At 48.8% G+C, this 20906-nt stretch overlaps 1 protein-coding gene across 1 annotated transcript; it reads left to right on the forward strand.

Annotated features, from left to right (window-relative positions):
* Positions 1-122: 122 nt before the first annotated feature.
* Positions 123-20682, forward strand: COPG1 (COPI coat complex subunit gamma 1). The gene is made up of 24 exons (XM_037524015.1): positions 123-249; positions 1140-1192; positions 1593-1673; positions 1935-2006; positions 2178-2257; positions 3378-3453; positions 3698-3790; positions 4166-4252; positions 5431-5588; positions 5677-5810; positions 7399-7466; positions 7639-7827; positions 10313-10408; positions 11378-11621; positions 12361-12436; positions 13599-13702; positions 14112-14237; positions 14532-14600; positions 15494-15636; positions 15956-16127; positions 16756-16853; positions 17596-17734; positions 17946-18044; positions 20206-20682. Exons 1-24 carry the CDS (start codon positions 213-215, stop codon positions 20334-20336), a joined length of 2625 nt encoding a protein of 874 aa, XP_037379912.1. The 5' UTR covers positions 123-212; the 3' UTR covers positions 20337-20682.
* Positions 20683-20906: the final 224 nt, after the last annotated feature.

The following is a 20906-nucleotide window of genomic DNA, read 5'->3' on the forward strand; positions in this document are numbered from 1 at the left end:
CTCTCCGCCCCTCACGGCGGGGACAGAGTTAACGACGGACGCCGCGGAGCCGCCCGAGTGTGCGCAGGCGCAGAGCGCAGAGCGCGCCTGCGCAGAGCGCTGGGCGACGTGGCCGGCCGGAAGTAGCCTGCGCGGAGCCGCCGGGGGGTCCCCGAAGCCAGCCGCGCCCGTCCCGCACCCGACCGCCGCCTTGCGACCCTGCAGGTGTCACCATGCTGAAGAAATTCGACAAGAAGGACGAGGAATCGGGTAAGGTAGCCCAAACCTGGGCGTTGGCGTAGCTCTCAGCGCCCTCCTTAGGAGCCTTTCTTCGGGGCCTCTGTCTAGACCCGAATCCGAGTCCAAATGAGGGGCCGGGGCTCGTGGGAAGGTTGACAGCTGGTCGGTGGTTGGCTTCGGAGTGCCCCAGCTTGCAGCACTGCCTCTCCTACTTGTCCACTCTGCCCGCTTCGCTGATTGACCTTGGTGGGTCACCTGCTTTTCTGGGCCTCAGTTTCCTCGTCTGTCTGGGAGGGGGACCGGCCAGATGCTCCTTTGTTACCTTCTCGGTGCCACCTGTTGCCTGCGTTGGTGATGTTTTGATAGGGACATAGTCTGTAGAGCAAGGGCCCAGTAGCTGAGAACCCTGTCTCCGTTCATTTATTCAGCAGACATATATTGAGCTATGAATGTATGTCAGGTATTGTACTGTGTCTTGGTATTGCAGTATTGTAAATGAGATACTTGGTACCTGATCTGAGAATATTGGATCAGTCGCAGGTATAGTGGAGGAGACAGACATCAAGGGTATCACACATACAATTTCTTTAAAATGTGACATCCACTGTGAAGGAAACCTAGTGATGGGGCAACTGTGGTCCTCCCACATAGTAGGAGCTCACTTGAGTATGCATTGCATAAATGAATATAAGACACCATGAAAGTCACAAAAGGACTGTACTAGGGCTACTGACTGATGAGTGAGTAGTTTGAGATTGAGTGGAGCCCTCTTGCAGAAGAATGGCATGATCTATAAACAGATTTTTTTCTGTAGAGGCATCATTACCATTCCTGAGGAGTTTGAACTTGACCAGTTAGACAATGGGGGCATCTTTCTGAAATCCAGGCTCTACTTAGTTTTCTCTGTTTTCTAACTGTAGGTGGAGGCTCCAATCCATTCCAGCACCTTGAGAAGAGTGCAGTACTCCAGGAGGCAAGTGTCGTTTGTGCCCCTCTCTCTTCCATCATAAATGTTCATTATGAGCACCATTAAAATGGACACATCCAAAATGCTGATTTAAAGAACAATAGGGGAGAAAAATCCGTTCCTGAAAGGACAGGAAAATATTTGTTGGTGGTAGTAACATACGTTTGCTAAGTAAGTATATGAGAATCAATAGGTCAGCACATCGCCAACTACCGTTTAGGGACTTCTTTAGGACTTAATGGATGAATTAAGGAAATAAACAAAACACTTTTCCGGAAGAAGACAAGCTTGTCTAGGCAAGTGTATTTTTTTATCCTGGGACTTCTCAAACCCCGAATGTGCTAGAGAGTAGTCGACAGAGGAAAAATTGAGCTAGAAGCTAATATCCTTCGTTGCTTCTTCATAGGCTCGTGTATTTAACGAAACTCCCATCAACCCTCGTAAATGTGCCCACATCCTCACCAAGATCCTTTACCTCATAAACCAGGTAACCAGGAGAGACTTGGAGGTGGGGAAACCATTGCTGGGGAGTTTAGGGGTGGGTGGTGCATCAGCTTATGTGTGGTTGTAGCTAGTGGCCCCTCTAGCTATCCAACTCTAGCTTTGGCTCCTCTTAGCACCCAACTCTGATGGGTGGACCTGGATGGAGCCACTGTAGTATCCAAAGATCTGGTCTGGGCTCATCTGACAAGAAGAGCCTTCTGACCTCTCTGTCCCATGCTGAGGATTCTTTCTTGTTTAAATTTAGGGGGAGCACCTGGGAACCACTGAAGCAACTGAGGCCTTCTTTGCTATGACCAAACTATTTCAGTCCAATGACGTAAGTGCCCTACCCCCAACTTTCTCGAGGCGGAGCAGCTGTGGCAGGTTCATGGGAGGGCTAGGGAAGCTGGTCCTCCAATCCATGTGGACTACCTTTGTGATACTACTTTCTCTTCTTGGCTGTCACTCTGAGCCAGGGGTGAAAGAGGTCTTCCCATCTCTTTCCTAGCCCACACTCCGTCGGATGTGCTATTTGACCATCAAGGAGATGTCTAGCATTGCAGAGGATGTCATCATTGTCACCAGCAGGCAAGTCTTGGATCTGTGGATGGCTCCTCTGATAAGTGTTGATACAGAGGCCAGTTTTTCTCGTATACCAGCTGTGGTGACTTCTGTTGGACATACCGCCAGGCGCCCATTCCTTTTCTATCTCTCTCATTCTTCAGTTGCTGCTGCCCATCCAGGGAAGCCCCGAATGTGTGCAGTTTCCCTTTAATTCTCTGGCCTTAGCTTAGGCCCAAATCCTTTCTTCCCTTGATTCCTCTTAGTCAACCAAGCAAGCCTGGAACTTTCACAAAGATGTTAGTGAGTGCCAAGTGAGTAGACGTAGAGAATGCAAGAGGTTTAGGAAGAGACTTGCTTACTAAGTACTAGTGTCTGCTTTAGGTTGAGGGATTGATTTAAGGGATGGAGGTGACTAAGATATAATCATTGGCTTTTGGAACTGGGGCTTGGGTGTCTGATTTCTTGTCAGAGCTTTGGGGAGAATGTATTATATATTCCTTTGAAGATTCATTTAGAAAATATTTATTGAATGCCTATCAGCCTGTGTGTGTAGCTCTGAGGGTGTAGCATGAAACCACAGATAGATACAGCTTCTGCAGTCCCAGAATTTATAGAGAATAATCAGGCAGGGCCTGGCCATTAAGATAAATGCAACACAGTTTATCATGGGAGTAGGATTGGCAGTAAGAGCAGACAAGAAGGGCACCTACCTTGAATTTGAATCAGGAAAGGCCTCCCAGAAGAACTGCCTGGCTTCCTAAAGGAGGTATGGAAAATAGTGGGACCAAGGTAAGGGATGGGGAATGCTCCAGGCTGGGGAAACTGCAGGGCCTGTTTTGAGGGGGGCTTCTCTGTTAAGGTTATACTTGATGGTAATAGTAGTAGGAAACCTCAGAAATGTTTTAGTAAAAGCAGGGGAGTTACCTGGTCAGCTTTTAGAGTCTATGAAAAAATCCCTTTGGCTGCTGTGTGGAGTTTGGCTTGGAAGGGGCAAAAATAGGGAGAATGCTAGTAAGGAGACTCATTAGTGATCCAGGCAAGGTGGTAGTGGGGGCCACAGGAGTGGAGAAGAGCAGGCAGAGATATGGGCTTGGGGAGGGCAGGCCAGGCTCCTCCTTGTGCACAGCACCTTCTACCCCTACAGCCTGACGAAGGACATGACTGGAAAAGAAGACAACTACCGGGGCCCAGCCGTGCGCGCCCTCTGCCAGATCACAGATGTGAGTCTGCCACACTCCCTTACTTCTCTGGAGCCTGCGTCTCATCCTTTGCATGCTTTGGGTCAGTTCCTGTCTCCTGGGCAAAGCCCTGAGCCAGTTGAGTGGGGGCGAGAGGTGAGGTACAGGAATGCAGGAAACATATTTGCATCCTTCTTCCTCGTTCTCCTCTTCTTCCTGTCCCCTGCACTCCTGAGGGTTGTTCAGGACTGACTGGAACTCCTCCACCATCCCCTTGTCCCTGCAGAGCACCATGCTACAGGCTATTGAGCGTTACATGAAACAGGCCATTGTGGACAAGGTGTCCAGCGTCTCCAGTTCTGCCCTGGTGTCTTCCCTGGTACGTAGTCGGGGCCCGGTGGGAGGTGAAGGGTGGGGGCAAAGATTAGGAAACCGAAGAAAATACCAAAATTGTTTTCCGATAGAGAAAACATTAAGTCTCACCAGATCAGAGCTTCCCACCCATCTTCTCAGTGGAGAGAGCACTGGGAACTGTGGGTTGATTAAGGAGGGACTAACTGGACAACCTCCCTCTCTTGAGGTGAAAGATGCTTAAGAGTTTGAGCCAGGGCAGGGAGAGTGAGTACCCTGTCTCAGAGGACCAGAAAGCACGGGCCTGGGCTGTGTCTGGGGGAGACCCAAAGCTTGGTTGCACTGTGAGCAGGCCCATAGGGGAGCACCCTGCCTGCCCTATAATGTGCCTTGTTGCCCACAGCACCTGCTGAAATGCAGCTTTGATGTCGTGAAGCGCTGGGTGAATGAGGCCCAGGAGGCAGCCTCCAGCGATAACATCATGGTCCAGGTGAGGTGTGAACTGAACAGTGATATTTAAAGGGCTCAGGCAGATGGCCTGGTACTGGCCAGTCAGCACAGACACTTGCCACAGCGATCCTGGCAGCCCCTAGCCAACAGGATTTATTTAGTCCTTTTGTCATAAGATTGTGGGGAGGTTTGGGGGGTTTGGAGAAAAAAATCTGAGCCCCTGATTGGAGGACTTGGGTTAAAGACTGCTTACCAGGTGGTGCTGAGATATTCAAGTAATTTGATAGATAACCAGCTAAGTTTTGCTTAGGCGTATGTGATAGGCAGAGGGCCTTTGCTGGTTTTTGCAAGTGATGTGTGGAAATACCTTGGTGGATTTTTATCTAACTCTTTACTTAACCCTTCTTCAGTGACCTAGCCAGGAATTCCTTTTATCTCTCTGAGTCTCAGTTTCCTCATCTGAAAAATGGGAAGCAGAGTTACTGCCTTGCAAAGCTGTGGGGATAGAATGAGGCAGCATTTGTAAGAGCTTACCTGTCTGTGGTGTACCTTGTGTGTTTTATTTTGTCTCTACCTCCTCACCTTTGTCCTGATGCTGTGGCTCCTGGAAACACTTTCTAGGGTCAGAGACGCTTCCCACATAGAAAGCACCTGCAGCCCTCTTGTCTTAGCACTTGAGTGCCCTCTGGGAAGGAAACAGGAAGAGCCAAGAGAACAGGAAGTAACTCCGTTCACCTTACATTCCCAGAGGCGGACTCCCTGTGCTTTCAGCCCTTCCGATCAGCTCTGCCAGTGCCAGCCTTGAGGCCCTGGGCAGGTCAGGGCTGTCCTAAGTTTTGACGTTGTAAGGTCTTGGGGCTGGCCTGTCCAGCGTGGCACCTGAGCCCATATGTCCGTGCTCAGGGTTCCCTTTCCCTCCTCTTCCTGTTGGAAAGGCTCTGTGCCTGCTCCTGCATTTTTGTCTCTGGTGCCCCTGTCCCCCCATCACACCTGTACTCATGGTGCCTGTCGAACCTTTGTCAAAACTGGGAGCAGGAATGAGAACCACAGAAACACGCACGCAGTTTGTGGCACATGGTTACCAGGGGGTTGTCATGGCCACTGTGGGTTGGATGCCACGATGCCCGTTTGAGAAGTGAGAGGATTAACCCAGAGAGACAGTGTGCCAGGGCCCCTGGCTCGTGCCCTGCCCTGACTCACCTGTCTCCTGCTCTCCAGTACCACGCGCTGGGGCTCCTGTACCATGTGCGGAAGAATGACCGCCTGGCCGTCAGCAAGATGATCAGCAAGTTCACCCGGCACGGCCTCAAGTCCCCCTTCGCCTACTGCCTGATGATCCGCGTGGCCAGCAAGCAGCTGGAGGAGGAGGACGGCAGGTACTGCCCTCCGTGGCCTGGCTGGACACCGCCACCCTCACCCCCATGCGGCCGTCCCAGCTTCTTGTTACTTCTGGTTCTTTTATAGCCGCGACAGTCCACTCTTTGACTTCATCGAGAGCTGCTTACGCAACAAGCATGAGATGGTGGTGTATGAAGCTGCCTCGGCCATCGTCAACCTGCCAGGCTGCAGCGCCAAAGAGTTGGCCCCCGCGGTGTCAGGTATCAGACATCCCACACCCCATCCTCACCCTCTGGCTAGGTGGGGATAAGCCCTGGAGCTGAGTCAGGAGTGAAAGAACGTGCCCTCAGTCTGGTGTTGACGAAAGGAATCAGACCCAGCAACTCCGATGCCAGGGCTTCTCACAATGTTACTCTTAGTCACATCCTGCCATGGAGGAGGGTAGGGCTCTTTTAGTGGCAGAGATGAAGCTCAAACCTCTGCAGCCTATTGCCTCGCTGCCACAGCAAGAGGGCCCGGGGATGGAACCCAGGGTGTATAACACCAGTGCAAGCTCATTGGGGCTGAGCTGTCTCAGATGAAGGAGAAGGCAGTGCAGAGGGGCCACTGCATTGCTGGACTCTGGAGCCTGGTCAGTGTCCCTCCTCTGCCACTGAGCCGCCCAGAAAGTCTGGGCAGTCACCCCTCTGCTCCCTGCCTCACTTTCTTCTCTACAACATGAATAGTTGTAGGATTATGGTTGTTCCATAGGGTTACGGTTGGCAGTGAGCTGTGTCATCTATACAGGTGGCTTGGATAGGGCCCAGCATCTTGGTGAACACAACAGAAGTGTTCTTTGTGGTTAGTAAGGAGACTCCACCGCTATTAGGTAATCAGTGCCTTGTTTGCGCAGGAGCCTGCCCGAGGTGTTGTCAGTAGAAAGCCCATGATGATCCACTCAGTGGTTGGTACTAGAAAGTTGGGTACATCAAGAGGTTAGAAAAAGAGAGGCTCTTAGGGGTGCGAAATCTCAAAGTGTGGGAGAATGTTCTAGAAGAACAAACCCAATGAAAGCCAAAGATAATATAGCAGGAGACTTCGAGATGCAGATTTTTAGGAATGATTGGACCTCCTCTTTTTCTACTTATTTCCTTGATAAAGGTGTAAACCTGGAGAGGCAGAAGATGGAGTTCATGTGTAGAGAGAGAAATCTCCCTCCCTCCTTAGAAATAGAATTTCAAGAACTAACTGAAGTAATTCACTGACTTGGGTATTTATTCATTCTCACTGCATTCCCCATAGTTCCAAAATAATGAGAAATGTGTGAGATGGAGCCTTCAAAACTAAGGCAATCTTAGTTTAGAAAACAAAAAATAAACATTCAAAAGGCATTAGGGAGTAAAACTCAAGATCTAAAGAGGGGATTGTGGATACTCCAGAAAGCAGCATCCATGCAACGGCTACGAATTGTCCCTGACCTTTTGGACTACCGGGGCCCAGGGGGAGATAAGCTGCCTGATGTTGCAGCCAGGACCCTGCTGTTGTCTGTACAGGCCCTGGCGCAGGGTGGAATTTTATTTCCCAGTGGGCCAGCAGCTCAGGCTTCAGCTGCAGGCAGTCTGGAACTTCAGACCTGGTTCTGCTACCTACTGCCTGCTCACCTATTATCTGTTACTTCAGTTCTTGACCTTGACTGCCTCAGTCTCTGTCAAGTGGGGTTGAGGATAGGGTGCCAGCAGGGACTTAAACTCAGCAAAGGTTTGAATCTGAGCAGCCTCAGAGCTCTGGCATGCCCCTCAACCCCCAGGGGACTCTTGGGTTTCCCCACAGCCAAGCTGTGAGGGCAGCCTGGCATCTATCTCCCTACAGTGCTCCAGCTTTTCTGCAGCTCACCCAAGGCCGCTCTCCGCTATGCTGCTGTCCGCACCCTCAATAAGGTAAGAGTTTAGTAGGTGGGCTAAGATGGGGAGGTGTGCCTAAGCCAGCAGGAGCCTTGCTTTCCTCTGCATGGTGACATGAGCTCATGCAGAGGACTCTGACTGGGCCAAACCCCTCCAGAGAAATGATAGGAGTCTTTTTTTATCACTCATCCCAGTCTTCCCAAAACAGGTTGCTATGAAGCATCCGTCAGCTGTGACTGCTTGTAATCTGGACCTGGAGAACCTGGTTACAGATTCAAACCGCAGCATTGCCACGCTGGCCATCACCACACTCCTCAAGACTGGCAGTGAGAGCAGCATTGACCGCCTCATGAAGCAGATCTCCTCCTTTATGTCAGAGATCTCTGATGAATTCAAGGTATCTGGCACCTTGGACATGCCCAATCCCAGAGTCAGGAAGACATTGCTGTGCTGGCTCTCCATGTCCCCAGCCCCAGGTTGCGATAGTTCTGAGGGCTGGGCAGGCTGTGACTCCAGGAGAAGAAAGGCGGGTCTGGCCTTGGGATATACACACAGTCCTGTCTATGGGCCTGTGTCCTCAGTACTCCTCTGTACTGCAAGACCGGTAGCTTCTAGACCAGTGGGATTCATTTATCAGTTCCTTAAATATCTATTATGCACTTGCTAAAAACTAAAGTTTCAGGAGAGGAAAAGATTTGCATATAGAAAGATCTGGAGCAGCTTGCAGGATCACTGGAGAGAGGCTGTGGAAGCAGGAGAGGAGGGAAGGAGTGTCTGAGCTGTCTTGGAGGAGCAGAGCTGGCTCCCCGGGTGTGGTTGAGAGCAAGGAGCAAATGTCAGAGATGATGCTCTTCTAGTTTGAGTTGATGATGGCTCCATTGATCAGTCTGGGGAAGGAGGGAGTCTTGGATGAGGGAAAAGGACAGGTGGTGATGGTGATTGCAGACGCCTTGACTTTGCATTGTCTAGTAGATATTTGGAAACCCCGGTCTTAAGCTCATACAAGGGAGAACATAGCGCCTAGAGGAGGTGGCTTGCCATGGAGATGACATGGCCAGAAGGACTGTGTAAGGGGAAGCCCACGCAGCAGATATCCAAAGAGACAGGTTTGGCAAGAGGAGTCAGGAAAGCTAAAGGTGGTAATCTCGAGGGAGGGCAGGAAGAGAAGTAGGATAAGTGGGTGGAATTGAAGTCGTTTTTGGAGATGTTGGGTTTGGAGAGTGGGGTCCTTGGGTTCACTCTGGGAAAAGTTTCACCAGAGCTCCCCCGCAGCACCGGCAGGTTTTCCCAAGCGCATTCTCCACAAGACAGACATTAGTTATAGCCAAAAGAGCAGGTTTATTATGAAAAGGGAGAAAAGGAAAGGACACGTGCAGAGACACAAGTGGGGAGAGCTGCCCCCGATAGGAACAGGTTTGCTAAAAGAGAGGCCTGCATGGTCACAGACCTTGGGAGAAGAGCTGCCTCTGCTGGGGGAGGTCAGAGAAGAGAGGCACTGGCATGGTACAGCCACAGACCGGTGAGGGGGCTGCTGCCCTGCAGAAGGAAAAGGTTGGTGAAAAAAAGCACCTGCATAGGCACAGGTGGGCAAAAGAACTGCTACCCCTTGCCAGTGCAGAAATTACGCTGATAATCTTTTCTTTGGGAGGGGCTCATTCCTTTGTGGGATTGTTTACTCCTGTTAAATTAATTCTTTCCAGGGTTGGTGCCTAGGGAGTCTTTTCTCTGTTTGCTTTGACTAGGTCAATTGGGAAGGGCCGGGGATTCTTTTACAATAGCCCTCAGTCTCCATATCCCCACCTCCAGCCTTCACCGCAGGGCATTCTTTACTTTTCTGTATGGCTTGTTTAATGACTATGTTAATTATTTTTACCCCTATCTCCAGCTTCTGGCCTTGTGATACCTCCTTTCCAAATTTTCAGTTCTTACCCTCCATCGGGATGAAGAGACAGCTTATAGACTGCCATGAGGTCTGAGCATAAAAGCAGAGTTTGGGGAACCCAGAGTCTAGAACTGAGTCTATTTTATGGCACAAAGGAAACTTAGATACCAGGGCTAACAAGTTTAATTGCACCAGTGCTGACTCAGTGGATTCGCAATCGAAGGCTGAGCCCTGTTTGTAGGAAGTCAGGGACTTATGTACACTCAGTTTCTACACGGTTGCAGGTGGGTTTGCTTTGGCAGCTGTACATGGTCAGGTATGATGTGGCTATATACCAAGAAGTGAGTTGTATGGTTGCATACCAAGGAGTGAGTAAAGGGTCAGTAGTCATGGGACCTCCCCAGGTCCATTCTGCTTCATGGCTAACATCTGACAAGATTCCTACCAAAGGGCCTCCCTGGTGGCACAAGGGGTTGAATCTCAGCACTATTAGGCAATCACCAGCCACTGCAGCACAAGTTCAATCCCAGAAAGGGAGCTGACCCACATGGCACAGCAGACCTCTTTTGTCTCGCCTGCTGCTCCCCTCAGCAGTGTATTTCAGTCAGTCTGCCTCCTCTCACCTCGCCACACCTCTGGCCTACACCTCAGCTCTTGTATACATAAATAAATAAATTTTTTAAAAATTCCTATCAGAAATTAAGTTGCATACCAGGAACTGAGCAAAAGGCCATTACTAAAACCCCCCCCCCAAGCTGCTTATCTCAGGTCACCATGCTTCAGGTCTATGCAGGCCACCCTGCCATGCAGGCCACCCCATCCTGGGTTGGCTCAGGGATGATGTACTCCCTGAGGGTGGGGCAGAGTTCCAGTTTCCTTGCTCACATCACATCCAGGGCTTGGCCTGGCTAAAGAAAGAAAGTACTCTGCTCGCACTTAGTGAACTAAGTTAGGTGACCCTGGTGGCAGGAGCTGCTGCTCACATGTCTACTTGTCTCAGGTGGTGGTTGTCCAGGCCATCAGTGCCCTTTGTCAGAAGTATCCTCGAAAACATGCTGTCCTTATGAACTTCCTGTTCTCCATGCTGCGGGAAGAGGTAAGAATAGGGCATGGGACATGCCAAGTCTCTTGGGGTGGGGAGTGACCTGGCTGCTGGCTCCATGCTCTGTTTTTGACCCAAAAACCACCTCTTAGGTGTACCCAGATCATCCTGTTAACCGCACAGATTTACTGGTGCCTGGGGCCCTTTAAAATGCTTAGAGACTGACAATATAAACAAGCGCCAATTACAATAAGCAGTAATAGCCATAATGACTCACCACTCTGACTTTAAAGACAGCAGATGCCCCGAGGCAATGCTTGTGCAGAAGCTGGGGAAATGAGTTCTGTACTGTAAAGTAGAAATATTCTGGATCGCTCCAGGGGTAGTTTCTTATAATTCACGCTGATAATGTGACATTGGTTCTATTTTTGTTCCTGCCTTGAATTAGTGATTCACTTATGCCCTCTTTCTTGGACATCTAAGCAAAACTGATTAGTTCAGATGAACAGAGGCAGAATGTTCATAGAGTATATTTGGTCCTGAATATTTGGTGCCCCCCACCCTGCAGTGGTCTTTGAAGTGGTAAAGGAGCCTTTGCCTGGAGTATATTTTGCTAGGAACATGAGCATACAGGTATTTCCTTGAGACCCTGCTTTCAGTTCTTTTGGTCATACACCCGGAAGTGCAGTTGCCACATCACATGGTAATTCTTGTTTTAATTTTTTGAGGAACTGCCATAGCATCTGTGCCACGCATTCTGCCTTTTACCTGAAAGTTTGGCATTAAAATAAGGCCCTTAATGTTTCTGTTAAGCCATCCACTGTTAGAACTACTAGGACCCCAGGGAGCATTCAGTATACACCTTTCGTTTTACACAAAAGCTAGAGGCCCAGGGAGCTGGGTCCCTTACCTCTAGGATCTGTGTTTGGACCACTGACCCTGGTCCTGGTTAGACTCGGGGCCTCACAACTCATTTCTGGAGAGAGCAGCCTGCTTTGCTCAGCTCAACCCCTCCCACCACAGGGTGGCTTTGAGTACAAGCGAGCCATCGTGGACTGCATCATCAGCATCATCGAGGAGAACTCGGAGAGCAAGGAGACAGGGCTGTCCCACCTCTGCGAATTCATCGAGGACTGCGAGTTCACCGTGTTGGCTACACGCATCCTGCACCTCCTGGGCCAGGAGGGGCCCAGGACCAACAATCCCTCCAAGTACATTCGCTTCATCTATAACAGGGTCGTCTTGGAGCATGAGGAAGTCCGAGCAGGTGGGTCTGAGCCGGGACTGAACCTGGACTCTTATCTTTTTGAGTAGCCCACCCTGATAGGTGCCTGAGTCCCTGGTGGGGGCACAGGTAGGTGCTTGGTGTTCTTGCCTCAGGAGCGTAGTGTTTTGCGTTACTTAAAAAGGGCCTCAGTTGCTTAGGTGTCATCTGGTTACATGGTTCTTACTGATGTTTTGTATTTTCCTTCTATGTTGTTTGTGCTGAAGTTTCTTCGTGTGTTTAGCTATTTGTTTTTATTAACAGCCTTATTGATCTATAATTCACATACTGTAAGTTGACACTGAACCAAATACAATTTTGCTTTCAATTTACTCTTCTCATGGCCCTGCGAGGCAGACTTTCCTCTTTTGGTGACTGATATTCTTTAAGAAATAGTTGGTTTTCTCATTTATATTAACCTATAGCTTAACTGTAAACTGAAGCCATTTGGATACAGAGACTGATATGCCTCACGTTGTGACCAGCTCTAGCCAGCTCAACATAGATAATGCTTGAATGACTCCTGGACCCCTCAGTGAAGGTTTCCTACAGTCAATGTGAAGGTTAGGCTGGGGTGGAGCCAAGACTACCCACAGTCACAGGTAGCAGGTTTGTGCCTGCTGTCTGGGGACTGCTTGGCTCCGGGGCTCTTTTGCCTGAATCCCCTGTCTGAGCACTGGAAGTGTACCAGTGGTGAGCTGGCAGGTGTGTCAGGTCAATGCTATGTGCTTCATAAACACAGGTGCTGTGAGTGCTCTGGCCAAGTTTGGAGCCCAGAATGAGGAGATGTTACCCAGTATCCTGGTGCTGCTGAAAAGGTAAGTCTAGGCTTGTGGGCCCTTGTGAATAACAGTGCTCCTTTGGACCCGCATGACTTTCCTTTGTTTCTTTTTAGCTGCAAAGGGGGAGAAAAATTAACTGGATTGTAGGAAAAATATAGACAGCATAGGAAAGCATGAAAAAAAAAAATCATGTAAAAATCCCTCTATCCAGAGGTAACCATTGTAGTTATTTTCTTTTCTTAAAAACAGCTTTATTGATTTATAGTTTATGAACCAAATGGTTAACCCATTTAAAATGATTGATATGGAGTTATTTTACACAGTTACAGAGTTACACAGCCATCACCATAGTCTAAGTTTAAAACATCTTTATCACCCCAAAATGAAACCCCGTGTTCTTTAGTAGTCAGACCTCCCCACAGACAAAATCCCCCCATGCCCTTTGGACAACCGAGTTGCCTACTTTGGACATTTTATAAAAACATTCATTCAGGGGCCTCCCCTGGTGGCGCAGCGGTTGAGCGCTGGGCTGTGAAGCTGCCCCCAGCCTCCGCAGCGCCGGTTCGCTCCCCTGCCGCCAGCAAGGGTCCCGCATGGTGTGCAGACCTCTCCTGCCGCCCGCTGCTCCCCTCAGCAGTGTATTTCATCAGTCTGCCTGTTCTGTTGCCTGCTCTGGCTCTGGTGAATTCTCTCACCTTCCCGTGCTTCTAACTGTACCCAGTGCTTGTATAAATAAATAAATAAATAAATCTTTAAAAAAAAAAAAAAAAAAAAAACATTCATTCAGCACGTGGCACTTTGTGTGTATCTGGCTTCTTCCTGGTTGTTTTTGTGGCTCATCCAGCTGCAGCATGTACCAGGACTTCTGCCTTTTTATTGCCAGATAGTATTTCATTGTGTGGCTAGATCACATTTTGTTTATTCATGGGCTAATGGACACTTGCCTTGTGTCAACTTTCTGGCGCTGATGACTACTGCTACCCATTCATGAGGCTGGTTTATAACTAGTTCTCTTGCTGATATGCCTAGGAGTGGAATTGTTGGGTCTTACTAAATTCTGTGCATTGAATACTATCTCTGGGGATGGGCTCTCATAGCCATGAGATATTTGCTTCCTCTCGCGAACCTCTGGTGAAGCTCTGCCCTCCTGCCACCTCCAAGAGGCCCCCGTCAGGAGTACTTTGTGTCCTGGCTGCAGGTGTGTAATGGACGATGACAATGAAGTAAGAGACCGTGCTACCTTCTATCTCAATGTCTTGGAGCAGAAGCAGAAGGCTCTCAATGCAGGCTATATCCTAAATGGTGAGTCTTTGACCTGCCCCTTTCTCTTCATTCCAGGCAAGTTCACAACAATTCTATGGACCCAGGAGACCCAGGGTCATATGGATTACACTTGTGTGGGTGGAAACAGCCCTATGAATGAAAACCCTAGTTTTTAATTATAAAAACTTCTAATTTCATAGTACTTTACCCTTTTTAAGTCACTCTTATACATATATTTATTCCCCACATCAATCCCATGAAGGAGGATGTAGACGAGAAAGCAGACGCTCAGAGGGTTAAGTGATTTTTTTTTTCCTCATCGTGCTACAATATAGACCCCAGGGCCTCAGGCTCCTATGTGGGGGTTGGGGGGGGTTGGGTGGTGGGGCCTTCTGCCCTTGGTCTGTTGAGCATTTCAAGCAGTTACCTCTGCTCCACTGGCCTCTAGGTCTGACAGTGTCCATCCCTGGTTTGGAGAGGGCTCTGCAACAGTATACACTAGAGCCGTCAGAAAAACCTTTTGACCTCAAGTCTGTGCCCCTGGCCACCACACCCATGGCAGAGCAGAGAACAGGTAAGTCACACCTGTACTCCTTTCAGAGGCCCTCAGATCCAGGGCTGTGTTGGAGGGTCACATGGGCTGCAAAATCACTAAACCTAGCCAGGATACTTGGGGAGGAGGGATAAGCCTTTCTGCACTGACTCCCGGAAGTAGACACACAAACACTCATTCTCTTTCTCACATGCCCTCTGCTTTCACATTCTCTTGGGAAGCTTGGAAATTATAACCCCTAGGTAATAACACTGCTAACAGAATGTTGCTGTTCACTGGGGCTGTTGGTCACCATACATGTTTATGCTCCTTCAGAAAACACCCCTGTCACAGCAGCCAAGCAGCCTGAGAAAGTGGCAGCGACCCGGCAGGAGATCTTCCAGGGTGAGTGGCAGTGCTCAGGGGTGTTCAGTATCAGACTTGGTCTCCTTAGCTTGGGGTAATTGCTTTTCTCTGGCCCCAGATCCAGAGATTCTGATGGAACAGATTTGGGATGGGGCTAGGAATATCTCTTTTTAGCAAGCACCCACCCCCAGGTAATTCTGACCCTGAGAACCCATTACCAGAGTTTGGGGAATCCTTCCCCTACCATAGAGACGAGAGGAGCCATAATGGCCATCATTGGCATGTGCAGACATCTGCCAGGTGCTTCATTCACCTGCAAGAAGTACCAGAACAGGTCAGGATGGGGGCCCACAGCCTGGGGCTAGAGCATCCAACTTAGTGCTGGTTTTGGATTGTAAGGTAGACCTTGCCACCACCCATAGATCATTCAAAGTTGGGTTTTCTGCAACACTCTGAATCTGAAACATGTCTTTATTGGACATTTGTCTTAGTCATCAATGTATAGGATTGTTTGTTCTGTTGCCTGATTGTGTAGCTATAACAGGATTTATCTCATTGTCTAAGTCTTTTCCTAATTCTCCTTTTAAGAATTCTTGCTGAGCTTCTAAAGTTGAGTCTAATGCACATGGATTAGGCCCAGAACATTGGGGTCTCCCAGTTTATTGCTTCCGAGATCTTTTGTAGAACAGAGGGGAGGAGATTACCCATAGTGGAGACTATTCCTGCTGGGTGGTACAACTTGAGCAAAGTTAGGGAGATAAATGCATCAATATATTTAGGAAATAATGAGTTAACCAGTTAGTTAAATAAATAGCCATCCATCTCAGTGGGGTCCAAAGACCTTAAGATTTTTTGAGCATGTGCATTAGAAACCATCACAAGTTGATCTGGGAATTGAGAAGCTAAGTGACTGTGTGGCTTGTGGGTTTTAGAACAGTTGGCAGCAGTGCCAGAGTTCCATGGGCTGGGGCCCCTCTTCAAGTCTTCGCCTGAGCCTGTCGCCCTCACTGAGTCAGAGACAGAGTATGTCATCCGCTGCACCAAGCACACCTTCACTGACCACATGGTATTCCAGGTGAGCATGGAGAACTGAGGCCCTACGGGGGGATGGGCCCAGGGAGTGGTCCTATAGGGTGATGGTACCCCTTGAAATGAGCTGACTAGGAACCTAGAACCAAATTACAGGATTTACCATCAGCAGGTATGTCTCTTACATGCTTAATGCGGGGTCACAGTGGCTCTTGAGTGTCAGCTTGGAAACGGGGTACCTGGGACAGAGGGCCTGGGACGGGAGACAACTGGCCCACAGATTGAGAAGTAGGATTTCCTGACTCTTCTGCAGCCAGGCCTGGTTCTCTAATAGTTTCTGAGTAACCCCTCTCCTCCCTGTCCAGTTTGACTGCACGAACACACTCAATGATCAGACTTTGGAGAATGTCACAGTGCAGATGGAGCCCACTGAGGCCTATGAGGTACTCTGTCATGTGCCTGCCCGAAGCCTACCCTACAACCAGCCTGGGACCTGCTATACCCTGGTGGCACTGCCCAAGGAAGACCCCACAACTGGTAGGCCCCTCTCCAGAGACCACCCTGGCCTCTTGGGGAGCTCATGGGATCAGAGTCGGGTGGGCCGCTTGTGCACCAGTGTTTATCTTTTTTTAACACTTCAACACCTTGATTTCAGTTCTACAAATAATAGTAATGACCAAGTCCAGGATACTTCTTGTGCATTATCTTTTTTTATCTGCGTGGAAGACCTGGGGGAATGATATTTTTTTCCTATTCTTAAATGAGGCAACTGGGTCAGGTTAAATGACTTGTCTAAGTCCATACAACTTTTTAGAGGCAGAACCTAGGTCTATGTGGCCGTTAAACCAAAGAGCGCAAGCACCAAAACACCCCAAATCCACTCCTCCCACAGAAACCACCAGCTTCCTTTTCTAGGCCTCAGGCAGTGGACCTGTGACTATTACCTTCCTATAGTATCTCTACTTTCCTCTTTTTCCCCATGAGGGGGCTCCTCGCACCTGTGACCTGCTGCCCCTTCTCCAAAGTGATGCCCTCTGTCCAGATTCATGGGGGTGGTTAACATGTTGCCACTACTGATAACATAGCAAAGGCCTAGACAGTGGGTTCTATCCTGTGGAGGAGCTCATGCCCCGGTGGCTTTTCAGCAAGCCTTTCTTCTCGGCAGTGGCCTGCACATTCAGCTGCGTGATGAAGTTCACTGTCAAGGACTGTGACCCCAACACTGGGGAGACCGACGAGGAAGGCTATGAGGACGAATATGTGGTAAGAAGTTGGCATCAGGAAGTTCATTTTTGTGCATGAGACTGCAGAGCAGCCCCCTCCAGGAGCTGACAGCCACGCTTACAGCATTTTCTTGCTGGTTTTGGCTGTAATTTATAGCTCTCTTTGAAAGAAATTTTCTTTTCAACTTGAAAAAAAATGAAAAGAAAACTCGGGAGAGCTGGGTCTGAGGCATTGCTTTTGATGTAGGAGCTGAGTTCTACTTGTATACCCCTTAAACATCCACAGGAGTAGGGGCTCAGTGAAGACCTGTTGGGTGAACAAATGGGGAACCTTTATGTACAGTTAGTACAAGGCGAGGAGGGAATGTATGTGTCAAGTTCAGGGAGGACCCAACTGAGGGAGGGGGAGGATCTGCTGTTACGTTATGAGTGACAGCCACAGGAGGCTGACCTCTGTGAGTGCTCCTGGACAGTCCCCGGATCCTTGAGGCACTGGCTCTAGGCAGGTTTCAGAGGGCAGTGACCCTGCAGCTGACACCCTAAGGTGAATACTTGAGTCAAGATGTTTTCTGCTTAAGGGACACAACTTGACTGCGAGCACTTTGGGGACAGGACGCTGGTCAAGTTACCATGTCCCCTGAGCCTCACATACTGCTCGGTGCCTAGTAAACACCTAAACATCAGGCCTTCCTGCACGGCGAGTTCAGAGCAGAGGCTCTGAGGTGGGCAGAGCTAGGAATCTCCTGGAAGTGTGTGCCTAACTTCCACCCCTGCCTCCCCAGCTGGAAGATCTGGAAGTCACTGTAGCTGATCACATCCAAAAGGTCATGAAGGTGAACTTTGAGGCTGCCTGGGATGAGGTCGGAGATGAGTTCGAGAAAGAGGAAACATTCACTTTGTCTACCATCAAGACACTTGACGGTAAAGTCCCGGGGGTGCCACTTCCAGCCTGCTTGCCTTTTATCCCCTTCCGCCTTCCTGCCCTGTGCCCACAAGGGTCCAGGGCCGTTTCTAGAGGACATATTTCAGACACCACTTCATTAAAAGCCTCTCAGAGTGGGGTAGGGGATGGGGGAATGGGGCTGGCACAAAGAGAAGACAAGATGAATGACCCTGGGATTTCTGCCTACAGAGGCTGTGGGCAATATTGTGAAGTTCCTGGGAATGCACCCTTGTGAGAGGTCGGACAAAGTGCCGGATAACAAGAACACCCATACCTTGCTCCTGGCTGGTAAGCAGCATCTCCTGGTGGGAAGCATCTCCTGGGTAGGCTGTACCATTGCATCTGGGCTCCCACTGGGAACATACAGGCATTCAAAATTTAGGTATAAAAAGACCTTCAGTGAAAAGTCTCTGCCAGGCTTTGTGACCCGTCAGTCCTCCGGTTCCCTTTTGACAGCCAGTATTAATTACTTTTACAAATTATGCCAATATAGCCTTCCAGTGGTCTTGTGGAAATAAAAACGGCTATGTACACATTGCCCTTCTTCTTTTACTTTTTTTAAAGATTTTATTTATTTATACAGACAAGAACTAGGGTGTAGGCCAGAGGTGCAGGGGTTGAAAGGATTCACCAGAGACAGAGTGGAGAGCAGAACAGGCGGATCTACTGAAATACACTGCTGAGGGGAGCAGCGGGCGAGACAGGAGATGTCTGCTGTGCCATGTGGGTCACCTCCCTTGCCAGGGATCGATTTCATGCTGCAGTGGCTGGCGATAGCTTGGTAGTGCTGAGGCTTTAACCCCTTGCACCACTAGGGAGGCCCCACATTCCCCTTTTTGAACTCAAATGTTTAGGTACAATAATATGTACATTGTCTGCACTTTCCTCTTCGCTTGACTTCACCTATTCTTGGAGATCTTCCCTGACAATCAGTAAAGCTTCCTTCCTTCCTTTTATTTTTTAATTGCAGTAAATGAAATTTACCATTTTAACCATTTTTAGGTGTACAGTTCAATGGCTTTAAATATATTCAGGGTAGGGCCTCCCCGGTGGTGCAGCGGTTGAGCGCTGGGTTGCGAAGCTGCCTGCAGCCTCTGCAGCGCCAGTTCGATCCCCGGCTGCTCCCCGGCCACCGGAGGAGGGTCCCACATGGTGCGCAGACCTCTCCTGCCGCCCGCTGCTCCCCTCAGCAGTGTACTTCGGTCCTTCTGCCTGCTCTGCTCCCTGCTCTGGTTCTGGTGAATTCTCTCACCCTCCCGCGCTTCTGACTGTACCCAGTGCTTGTATAAATAAATAAACAAGCAAACAAACAAATTAATTAATTAATTAAAAATGAATAAATAAATAAATTCAGGGTAAAAATAAATCTTTAAAAATAAATAAATAAATACATTCAGTGTCAGTACAACCCTTACCACCATCCACCTGGCAAACTTTGTAATCATCCCAAACTGAATCTTCATTATCTTGATCTTCATTCTGTTTTAGCTGCCTCATTCATATTCAGTGTGCATGTGCCTCAGAACCCAGCCCCTACTGATGAGCATTTATTCTGTAACAGTGAATGCCACAGTGAATGATCACACACACGTACATACAGGAAGTCCTCACTTAAGACTGTTGATAGTTTCTTGGCCAATTTTTTCCTTCTCTGAATTGTTTTCATCTTTTGTCTCACTTTCTACTGGGTTGGTTGGTCTTTTTTAATAAAAATGGAATTTCCTATTCTCTTCTAATAGTAATACACAAAAGTTGACTAATATAATGAACCCACTGATCTTCCAGTTTCCACAACTAACAGCATTTATACTCACCCAGATCACTTTAAAGGAAAGTCCAGATAAATTTTTGTACACAATTTTCTGTAACTGTATATTTCTCTAAGAGGTGATCAGCCTTTGTTAGAACAGGGTAATACAGTTATCACAACAGAAACCATGAGCCAACTGAACTATGAGGGTTCTTTTTTTTTTTTTTTTTGCTGCATATTTATAAACAGAGTTTAGCTCTGCTTCAGTGCCTTGTTTATAGCTGACAGCCCACAAACCCATCATTTCTGGCCACACTGAGGCGACCCGGTCCCCTGGGTCTTGCAGACACCTGCTCTGCGGTTTTGTTGTGGTGGGCCTGTCAGCTGTGCTCTTAGATTCAACCAACATGTGTGAGAGCCTTGAGCTGTCAGGCACAAGCCTTATATGTCTATTAGTTCAGTTAGGCTTGACAGAAAATTGAAATATCATTAGTATATTACCTCCTCACATGATGGTTGATACTGCAGCTGAGAGGCAGAGTGGCCTGCACAGACCTCACTTGGGTATTGCAGCCCAGCTCCCCTAGTGTCAGGCTCACTTGCCTTCCACAACACCTGAGTTGTTTTCATCAGTTGCTGCACACTCCACCCTCAACTTCTGCTGCCCCTCCGCCTAACACACCTGTGCTTTTCTTCTAGGTGTGTTCCGGGGTGGCCATGACATCCTGGTGCGCTCCCGGTTGCTGCTTTTGGACACAGTAACAATGCAGGTGACAGCCAGAAGTTCGGAGGAGCTGCCAGTAGATATCATCTTGGCTTCTGTGGGCTAAGAGGCCAGCCTGCATAGGCTCCACTCTACCCTTTCTCCCCAACACAACGTAGAAGTTGCGACTTCCTCCTAACCCAGTGGAAAATCCTTCCCATGCCACTACATTCAAAAACCATTAGAAATCATTGGGGACTTGTAGTTGTTGTTAAATTCCACCCCTACCCCTGGACTGTGAGAGGGTAACCTTTTTCATTTTAAATAGGGGTTGACTTTAATTTGTCCTACAACTTGCTGCCCTGCCTGCCAGGGAAGGAACAATGCAAATAAAATGTTCACACCTCCTCATGAATTTATCCCCAAAAGAAACCATCTTCTCCCTATAAATAAATCAGCATGTATTTATTGAATGACTGCTACTTCTTTATACTCATCATGTGCTCAGGGGCTCTACCTCACCTTGGAAGCCTCCCCAACTCCAAGAAGAGCACCTCCGCTGGGGTCTCTGCACATGTGGCCCTTTGATAAATTAAGAGAGGCAGGACCCTCTCCCACATGTCTGTGTCCAAACCCCATGTCCACAGGAGGGGTAAGGTAGCTAAGACCAGCAGTTGACAGGCACTGAGTTCATGCT

Source organism: Talpa occidentalis, unplaced genomic scaffold, assembly GCF_014898055.3.
Source record: "Talpa occidentalis isolate TD23 unplaced genomic scaffold, MPIMG_talOcc4v2.1 talOcc4.10, whole genome shotgun sequence".
In the NCBI taxonomy this organism is placed as follows: Eukaryota; Metazoa; Chordata; class Mammalia; order Eulipotyphla; family Talpidae; genus Talpa; species Talpa occidentalis.